The sequence below is a fragment of the Orycteropus afer genome, unplaced genomic scaffold (genome assembly GCF_000298275.1).
Source record: "Orycteropus afer afer isolate SDZICR_OR568_19922 unplaced genomic scaffold, OryAfe1.0 scaffold00799, whole genome shotgun sequence".
Taxonomy (NCBI): domain Eukaryota; kingdom Metazoa; phylum Chordata; class Mammalia; order Tubulidentata; family Orycteropodidae; genus Orycteropus; species Orycteropus afer.
The window spans coordinates 93,373-104,174 of NW_006922386.1; the positions used below are offsets into that span (position 1 = coordinate 93,373).

The following is a 10,802-nucleotide window of genomic DNA, read 5'->3' on the forward strand; positions in this document are numbered from 1 at the left end:
TTTTGTGTTCTTAATAGGTACCGATCACAGTCTTAAACATTAAATAGATGTTCAATTTTTAAAGAAAGTACACAAGAATAAGGAAGAGGAAACAATACTTGTTTCAATCAACAACCCTAAAGGGTCAGTATTACTGTCCTCATGGTATAGATACATTAATTAAGACTGAAATAATTAAAATCATTAAAAAAAATATTAAAAAAAAAAAATAAAAGCATCGTTTCTTCAAACTATTTGTCATTAGACACCCAGGAAACCTTCCTACACCACAGTTTCTTCATTGCATTTTTCACTTCTGCATTTCTCAGTGTATAAATCAGAGGGTTTAACATGGGGGTGATAATGGTGTAAAATACAGCCACCATCTTATCCTCAGCAAACGTAGTATCAGGGCGCATGTACATGAAAGTACAGGGACCAAAAAACATGACGACCACAGCAATGTGAGAGCCACAAGTGGAGAGAGCTTTGCGCCTGCCTTCTGCTGACTGCTTTCTCAGGGACACTAAGATGACAGTGTAGGAGATTAACAAAATTACAAAGCCCCCCAGAGCAACAGTCCCACTGTTGGCTGTCTCAACAACACCAATGACATATGTGTCTGTGCAGGCCAGTTTGAGCACAGGGTGGACATCACAAAAGTAGTGATCAATCACATTGGGTCCACAAAAGGGGAGCTGGACCACCAAAGCCATCTGGATAACAGCATGTAAGAATCCACCTACCCAAGACCCTAGCATTATTTTATTGCATCTGTCCTGGTCCATGATGGTCATATAGTGTAGGGGTTTACAGATGGCCACATACCGATCATAGGCCATTACAACAAGGATGAAGATCTCAGTAGAACCAAAGAAATGTGAACCAAACAATTGCAACACACAGCCCACATAAGAGATAGATTTCATCTTGGCTAATAGGTCAACAATCATCTTGGGAGCTATCACTGAGGAGTAACAGATGTCCACCAAAGATAAATAATTGAGAAAGAAATACATAGGAAACTTGAAAAGATTGCCCATACGCACTGTCAGCATGATGAGAAGGTTTCCCAGAAGACTAGCCATGTAGAACAAAGAAAACACCACAAAACAAACTTCTTCTGCCTCTGGGTTCTGAGAAAGGCCCAAGAAAATGAATGTAGTTACATTGTTTACTTTTTCCATGGAATCTGTCAAAGAGGCCAGGTTGTCAAGAGACAAACTGTCTGAAAAAAATAAAACAAAAAGGACCAGTACCATTATTCTTATTGTAGAAATAAAGGGATAACCATAGTACTTGAAAATGGAAAGTAGGTACTTACTGTTAGTTGACATGCACAGGCAGAAACTGAAGTGTATATATACATTGTGATCATTGTCCCTCATACAACAGTACCTTCTATCAATTCAGATGAGGAAACAAAGTCCCAAGAGGTCAAGCAAATCCTTTAAATCATCCAATAACAATAGAGTTCCATTTCTCTTGGCATTTTTAGAGATTAATTCATTTGCTTTAAAAAATTGTCTTAGTTCTTATTTTGTGTAAACATTAAATATGATTTGGAAACCACTCTTGTGTTAGGGTCCCTTGGTGATGCCAACATTTAACAAGCTCGCTCCTAACCACCTGTGCGAGATGCAAGCCCACTCGGAACCACTGTGGAAGAAAGATCAGACAACCTACTTTCAAAGAATCAGCTGTTAAATAATGTAAACTGGCATAAAATGTCTGCCTCGAAAACAATGCTCCTCTAATAAGTCTGGGATCAAATGGACAACAACATCTCAAAAGATCAGATAGAAATCTTAGGCGACAGTGAGTGCATGTTCATGGGGGAGGAACAACTCAGGAAAGAATGGTGTGATTGCACAGCTCAAAGAACGTAGTCAGTGCCACTGTATTGCTTGTATAGAAACTGTTGAATTAATCTATTTTACCTTGTGAATATTCATTACAACAAGAAGAAAATAAATAAATTCAAAACAAAATAATACCAACAAGTCTTATGGAGCATAGTTATACTCTGATTCACATGAATCAACATAAGTTGCAATCAACATTATGGCAAGTGGTTGGTCTGGGTTTGGGTGCATAGTACCATTTGTACAGCTGTAGAAGTTCACCACTTGATTGACACAGAAATGAAGACCTAAGCCTGCAATATCCCTTCTGAATATAGGCATGCCTTTATATCATATTCACAAGTAAACTCACGGAGTAGAGGCTGGATGACCTCAGTAGGTTCTCCTACTTATGCAACTTGGATCTTTATGTCCATGTATGTGCTCATGGTCTCCTACTTGATATGTAACTCTTTTTAGTTCTGTGGTGTAGTAGATAGAGGAACAAAACTATACTCACCTGGCTAGTTGAAAATGGTACTCTTGTTGAAGCTGATTTTGTTAGGTGTCTTCAAGTCAATTGTCAACTCATAGTGATTCCATATGCTGAGTGGGTTCAAACCAGATAGTGCTGTAACCTTGGGTAAATCATTTAATGTCACAGTGCTTCTGTTTCCATATATATGAAATGACAAAATGATAATTTCACTATCCTCTCTATCTTTCCAAGACTTATTTCTACCATGAACGGAAATCATTCTGTCAGTTTAGAATAGCCACATAAGGCCTTGGTATGCAAGCAGACGTAAGACAATATAAGTCAATAAAAGAAACCTAGAAAAACTGGAAGCATGACTTTTTTATTTGAAAGGAAATGAAGATTCAGATAATTTATTTATTTTGCTTTGGTATTTCAATCATTTGTTTGTTGATCAAGAGGGGTAGATTTGGGGGTGTGGGTGAAGAAAGTTGCCCTTTAATCTCACTACTCTTCATACATTCCTCTAACCCTTCAAATCCCATTATAGTTTATATTAGTTTTCCCAGTATGGGTGAAAGGATGAGCAGCATTACCACTTAACAGAGAATAAATGAAGTGTTATAGATGAGGTCATCACTGGAAGAGAATTCAAATAGGAACAAGAAGAGAATGATACTGAATTTGAAGAGGAATCTTCAGTGGTGAAATATTAGTCTCTCGAGAGGGTCATAGGAGTTGGGGTCAAAAGGTATATGTGGAGATTTTTGATTAAAGAAGTTTTTTGGTGTGTCTACATATCAATCTATAGATGTAAATGATTCCTCTACCTGCACATTAAGGTAGGTTTACACAGCATCTTAGATAATCAATGGGTACTTTGTCTACCTGAGTGATGCCATTTCTCTTCAAGATTCCTGTTAAGTTTAGTGCCTACTACTCTTACTGAATTTTGTGATCTGGGCTATTTTGTGGAGACATTGTACATGGTATGTCCACATTTAGTACACTATGAGGCTGTTTCCTCATGCATGCAAATAAAAGTGTTGGGGTAGTCAGCGTTGGGGTAGTCATTACAACCGTGCCTTTCCTTATGCAATAAAAAATCATCATCATCATCATCATCATCATCATCATCATCATCATCACCATCATCATCATCATACTGTAATTCAGAGATCAAGCACCTGCTTCTGCTTTTGTGTACTGATTCGTTTTTTTTTTTTCTTCTGATTAAAAAATAGTAACAATGACCATTCTCCCTGAGGGATCTTTTATTTAAGGGAGCTCAAATCACTTTTCCACAACTGTGAATTATGTACTTTAATCGTGTGCAACAAAATCTATCTACTTAGATTAGACCTGAATTGCCCATACCTAAAGGCCCTAGAGGAGCCCTGCTTTGTCCTTGGATCAATATCCATCCCAAAGCATACATCCTTCTCCTTTCTATGCATTTCAAACATGATAACTCCTCAAAACCTTTGATGAGTGATATCTTATTTCATATTCATAGTACTATATCTCCTAGTCATTAATAGATTTACATTATTATCTTATTATCATCATCTTAATAATTTCATTCTCCCCTTACTTCTGATTCAGTGATTTGTAAATATATTAAACATGCTCAAAAGAAAGAAATTTTATTGAATTTTCATTTCCCACTAACCTTCTATGTAGAAGATTTGCTTTTAGGAGAAAAAAAAAAATTAAACTCTCACCAGTACTCTCCAAGGCTTATGCTTTGCATTATTTTTCTATCTCTTCTTCAGAAAATTTGAGATCAGCCAAGCAGAATAAAGAAGGATGCCCTAGGAATTGCTTTGTTAATAATTAGTGCTAGGACATCTCTGACTTCACAAGCTGACTGTAGATATCAGCCCTCATTGCTTCTGGTTCTGTCTCTTACCTACTAAAATCTGCCATTTCATGTGACCTTTTGTGGGAAATGCTCTTTTCTATACTTAGAAGGCCTATTTCAAGAGAATGATGAAAAATATTAATGACCTCTGGGAAAGCCTTTCCCCAAAGTCTTCCTCCATAGTCAGAGCTGCAGCACTGAGACTTACACTGAACCTTGTTATCCAGATGTCTTTTCACTTCTTAAAAATAAATAAATAAATAAAATTCTCTCATTGCTATATTTAAAGCCCAATTAATTTTCTTTGACTTTTTCAACTTTTAGGGGTAACCTGCATTCCTTGGCTCATGGCTCCTTTTGCTCATCATCAAAACTAGAAGCATAACATCATCAAATTTCTCACAGATTCTGACCACCTCTTCCACCTCCCTCTTCCACTTTAAAGAATATTTGTGCTATAAAGCTTAGCCAAGGTGTTATCCTTATTTTAAGATGATCTGCTTGGCAAAGTTAATTCTGTCTGCAACCTTAATATTTTCCTTGCCATATGAGAACACATTCACAGACTTCGGGGATTAGGACACAGACTTTTTGAAGGCAGATTACTCTCTTAGCATAGTTAGTTGATTGATTGGCAACGTCTGTCTACCATTTTTTTTTTTTTCTTTTCCCGTTCCATATTGCAAAATGTATTTTACAATCTTGGAACTGTTGGAAAATATGTTTTGGAAAAATGCTAGATACTATAGGTAAATAGTTGGGTATTAATGTGCACATCTAATGAGGAAAAACTATCAGATGAGAATAATTATCTTCTGGATAGAAAAATTCAGCCATATGCACATGTAGAATGACAATAAGTTAATAAGACAAAAGTGCATCATGTTTGGTAAAATAGGCCAATAAAAGTGAAGGAAACCTTCAATGAGATGGACTGACACAATAGTTGCAGCAATGGGCTGAAATATACCAATGATCATGGATATGGCACAGGACAGGGCAACATTTCATTCTGTTTTACATAAGATTAACCTTTATCAGAGCCGAACTGACAAGAAGCAGCAACAACATTGTAAACTACAGCACATATGGAAAAAAAAAAAAAAAAAAAAGAACTAGTTATCACAAGTGAACAGCATATAAAGACAAAGATATAAGACATATTCAGCACCCTGGAAGCCAACATGGTTTTCATTGCTAGTCATTACTCCCTTCTCACCCAGGAATGTAACCTTTATCCTGAATTCTAACACTGCCATTTAGTATAGCCTGTTTTTCAAAATGAATGAAATGAATCCAAACATTATGTATTTGCAATAGCCCTGATTCCTTAGAAAAGAGAGGCTACATCAAATGTTATTCTGCTAACATTGCTTTAGGCAGGACAATACCAAGGAATCAGAACCGAAAGGAAGGAGGTAAGGCAGGAAGCAAGAGCAAATACTAGAGGCAATTTACTGAGCTGTCCAGTATGTGGTAGTAAGCACAGCTGAATTTTTGATCTCACTGAACCTTTTAAGAGGGGCCACAAGAACCTATTACTTTTTTTTTTTTTTTTTTTTTTACAAACAATCTGTAGATGAGAAATAGAACACTCTATCCATTAGCTCCCCATTCCTACTGGCCAAAATCCACTTCAGCATCCCTGCAATTTCTGTTCAAGGTACTAGGTATTTTCTGTTGTAGTAGAAGACAGAGTCCAAATTAGCATCAAGGGGATTCACATTAGTAGGCAAGCTTGCTGGGAAAGCCATTGGGCATGTTTGGGCTCCAATTATGCCCCACAATATCTACCACTTCAGCAGCATTGATCTCTGGTGAAAAAAATGCAAGACGTGCCTGCGAGAAGGTGATACAAGTTCTTATCAGATAATGTCCATGAATGACCTGAAAGATGGAGAATTGTTTCTGGAGGTCTCTTGATCTATAGTGTCTCAAAATCATGGTAAGGGGAGGCTGCTCCTAGAATAGTTTTGCCACAAGAAGACAAATATAGGGATCTCGATGAAATAAAAGTGAAGTCCTGTGCAATGCACCATTGTGTCACACAGATCCACTATTTTTGTAATGATTTCAGAGATAGCAAAGAGATTTGAAGCATAAAAACGACTTTGCATACTGTTGCTGGTTTGGAAATAGAGGATGTAGCATGATGAGAAACGCAGGTGGACTTAAGGAGTTGAGAGAGGCTCTTGGTGATAGCCATCAAGGACAGAAGGACATGTAGTTAAGAAACAACTTAAACAGTCATTACTATTGGCTGAGAAAATAACGTATGGTGTTGCTAAACCACTGAGGCATAGTTGTATGTTCAAATAGGAAATCATCTTCAAAGCATATTTCAAAGTAAAAGTGCAGAAGAATATACATATATTGAATCCATCTCTATGAGGAGTCAAAACAAATGAATAATAGTGTCAGTCTCTGGGAAAAAGAACCAGAACCAAGATATGAGTATCAGGGAAGGGTGGAAAATTCATTTGGAAAATTACCAAGTACAGCTGTTGGCAATGCTTGAATATTTATTATATTCATATGATACTAAAATGAAGTTATGATAAATTATGATATCTTTCCTTAAATGATCTGATTAACTTGTTTACATTGTCATGCCAACATACAAAACTATAAATCACTGGATTCTGTGATATAGATATAGCACTTTTAAAAAATCAAGTCTCAGTTTTCCAACAACATAATGTTTTCGGTCATTATTTATGTATTAACAAATATTTGCTGATTTTTAAAATTTTGTGCATCATGCTGTTCACATAATATTAGATGCTTTCTAAGGCAGAGTCACTGCAAAAAATTTGTTGATATTCAACTATTTCAGGAGGTGTCATATGATCAAGAACCATTGGTATTGAAGGAAGAAGTTGAAGCTGCACAGAAGGAATTGTGAAAAAAAAAAAAAAAAAGGCTCCGGAAATTATGGAATACTCATTGAGATGTTTCAACCAACTGATGAAGCATTGGATACACACACTTCCTCATCTATGCCAAGTAATTTGGAGGACAACTACCTGGTCAAGTAACTGGAAGAGATCCACATTTATACCCATTCCAAAGAAACGTGATCCAACAGAATGTGAAAATTATTGAATAATATCTTTAATATCAGATGTGAGGAAAATTTTGCTGAAGATAAAAAAAAAAAAAAAAAAGATGGTTGCAGCACTATATGGACAGGGAACTTCCAGAAATGCAAGCTGGATTCAGAAAATGACATGGAAAGAAGTATGTCATTGCTAATGTCAGACGCATCTTGGCTGAAAGGAAAGAATATTAGAAAGGTGTTTATTTGTGTATTATAGACTACACAAAGGCATTCAAGTTTGTGAATCTAGTAAATTGTGGATAACGTTGCAAATAATGGGAATTCTATAACACTTCATTGTGCTTATGAGAAATCTGTACATAGACCAGGAGGCTGTCATTAGAACAAAACAATGTGGGGATACGTGATGGTTTAAAATCAGAAAGGGTGCACATTAAGGTTGCATTCTTTCACCATCCTTATTCAATCTGTATGCTGAGCAACTGTTTTGGTTACTTTGTGCTGCTCAAACAGAAGATACCACAATGGGACATCTCAAACAAACAGGGACTTTATTCTCTTACAAATTTGCAGGCTAGATGTCTGAGTTCAAAGTGCCAGGCTCTAGGGGCTGGGTGAAAGCCCTCAACCTTGGTCTTCAGCTCTGCCTTCTGCTTCCTGCCTACTGAAGCTGGAGGCTTTTCTTCACTCAGGCAGCTTCTGGCTGCTGAGGCTGACAAAGCCAAGGTCAACAAGTAAAAAGGCACAGTCCCGATATTACCAAACAACATGGCCGGCCACTAATTCAAGTCTAGAAAAGGTCCCAAGATTGGCATGCCAGGGCAGGCTGCTGAACAATGATTAATTTAAGCCCTTAAGGGCTACACGCAGGGTTCACACATGCCAAACAAGCTGGAAACCTTCCTCAAGTGGTTCTTACATACTGGAAGCAGACACATCCCTAAAGCAGCTACTAAGCTGCTCCAGTGGATTCCACAATGGAGTTAATTACCAATCTCACCACAGGGAGTAACTCCGTCCAGCTGCCCAGCCACTCAAAACCAGCCCAGCCAAGTTGACACATAACCCTAACTACCACAGCAAATAACACGAGAAGCTGGACTATACGAAGAAGAACATGGTATCAGGATTGGAGGAAGACTCATTAACAACCTGTGGTATGCAGATGGCACAACTTTGCTTGTTGAAAGGAAGAGGACTTGAAGCACTTACTGATGAAGAGTAAAGACTATCGTCTGTGGTATGGATTACACTCAACATAAAAAGAAAATCCTCACAACTAGACCAATAAGCAGCATCATGATAAATGCAGAAAATATTGAAGTTGTCAAAGATTTCATTTTAGTTGGATCCACAAGCAACATCTATGGAAGCAGCAGTCAATAAAATAGACATCGTATCACACTAGGCAAATTTGCTGCAAAAGACTTTAAGTTATTGACAATTGAAAACGTCACTTTGAAGACTAAGGTGCTCTTAATCCAAGCCATAGGATCTCTGGTGGCATAGTCCCTAAGGCATGTGATTGCTAACCAGAACACTGGTGGTTCAAACCGCCAGCCACTCCTCAGAAGGAAGGTTGGGCAATCTACTTTCCTAGTGATACCACCTCAGAAGCCCAAGGAGGGGTCGCTATGAGTTGGATCCAACTCAATGGTAGTGAATTTGTTTTTTTGTTTTTTTAATCCAAGTCATGGTATTTTCAATTGCCTCATATGCCGTGAAAGCTGGACAAAGAGTAAGAAAGAACAAAAAAGAGTTGCTGCCTTTGAATTATAGTGTTGGTGAAAATACCATAGACTGCTGAAAAATGAACAAATCTATCCTGGAAGAAGTACAGCCAGATTGCTTCTTGGAAATGAGAATGGCCAGGTTTTGTCTCACCCTCATGTTGTCAGAAGGGAACATTTCCTGGAGAAGGATACTGTGCTCAGTAAAGTAGCGTATCAGTGAAAAAGGGGAAGATCCTCAACAAGATGGATTGACACAGTGGCTGCAATGATGGGCTCATATTTAGCAAGGATTGTGACAATGGTGCATGACCAAGCAGTGTCTCACTTTGTTCTACACAGGCTCACTGTGAGTCGGAGCTCACTAGATGGCACCTAACAACAACAATGACAAGACCTTTTCTTGTTTCAACTGCCCATGATTCTTTCTCTCAATTTTACCTTGTGCTTGTATGTGTTTTAGCTTCATTAGTAGACTATACACCGGGGTAAATTGTGAAACAACTTTTAGGCAATATTCCACAGGAATGTTGATGGGATTGAGGGCTTAAAACATGTAAAAATAGATATTCACAGTTTGTGCTGAAAAAGTTTCTATTTAAAACATGTGATCACTAGTGTTGTATGTTATCATAACATTATATATTATGTCAGTATGACTATCATTTATTCATCATATGAAGAGACTGTGAAACTAAAGGAGTATCATTATGCAATTAATCTATTCCCTTACTACAAGAAAAGTTCATTCTCAACCATGCAGTCCAAGGTACCCAGAATGCCTAGAAGTCTCTCCCAGGAAAGGATCAATTTTCCCATCTGACAATATATTAGATTAGTTTACTCATTTAATCTTTATGCATTCCATTTCATTTTTAACAACTTCCAATTTTCCTAGATTCATACTTAATACATTCGATGTTCCAATTTATAAATGAATGTTTGCAGCCATTTATATACATTTTGAGAAGTGCTACATCAGCACAAAGGTCCCAAAATCTTTACTCCCTCCATGTTGTTAAGGTCAACTCTACCTTGAGGAGCCAGGTCTTCCCCTATTAGTTTTGGATTGCATCCTAACCTGAGAGTCTTCTCTTCTGACACTGTATCAGACAATGTTGCACAGCTATTCATAATTTTCTGGTACAATACTAGACAATTTTTCACTGTCATGTATGAGGTTATCACTGTGAAGTTTTTGAAAAGTGGACCACCTTTCCTTTTTCCTAGTCTATCTTAGTCTGAAAGCTCCCCTGAAACCTGTCCAGCCTGGGTGAGCCTTCTAGGATTTGAAATTCTGGTGGCATAGCTTCCACCATCACAGCAACCAGAAAGAGACCAGAGTGTGTCAAACTGACGGACAAGTGGTTTTTAGAAAGGAACACCACTGTATATCTCAAACACCACCACAATATAGACATTTCTTCTTCTTCTTCTTTTTTAAATTGTGCTTTACAATTTACAGAGCAGAATTTGTTCTACAATCAACAATTTGTGTACATTTGGTTTCATTCCCCGATTACCGTCCCCAACCCTAACCCACTTTCTTCCTCTCTCTTCCCTGAGACCACACCATCCCTGCCCTTCTTAGTTATGCATTCCTGTCTATGCAGCTTTCCTTCCATGTGAACACTGCCACTCTGGTGCTCCATGGCTGAGTGCTCTAAGGACTGCAACTCTGTAGAGTAGGTGGATACATTGCCTTGCGTTGGATATTCTGTGTGTAAGTCTTACTACTGTTGGGCTAAGAGCCAGTTCTTTGGAGTGAGTCTTCTCCTAGCCTTAAGTGTATTCCAGGGCCATAGTCTATGGTGCTGAGTTGGCAGATCTGATGGCTCTCTCTCCC

General features: G+C 37.8%; 1 protein-coding gene across 1 annotated transcript; it reads right to left on the reverse strand.

Moving 5' to 3' along the window:
- Positions 1-230: 230 nt before the first annotated feature.
- LOC103211823 (olfactory receptor 4S2-like) lies at positions 231-1,181 on the reverse strand. The gene has a single exon (XM_007957806.2). The coding sequence runs from the start codon at positions 1,164-1,166 to the stop codon at positions 231-233; it is 936 nt and encodes a 311-aa protein (XP_007955997.1). The 5' UTR covers positions 1,167-1,181.
- Positions 1,182-10,802: the final 9,621 nt, after the last annotated feature.

What these genes read in the sequence shown, in the direction of transcription:
- LOC103211823 (XM_007957806.2), bottom strand. Translation starts at nt 1,166, where the DNA reads ATGGAAAAAGTAAACAATGTAACTACATTCATTTTCTTGGGCCTTTCT.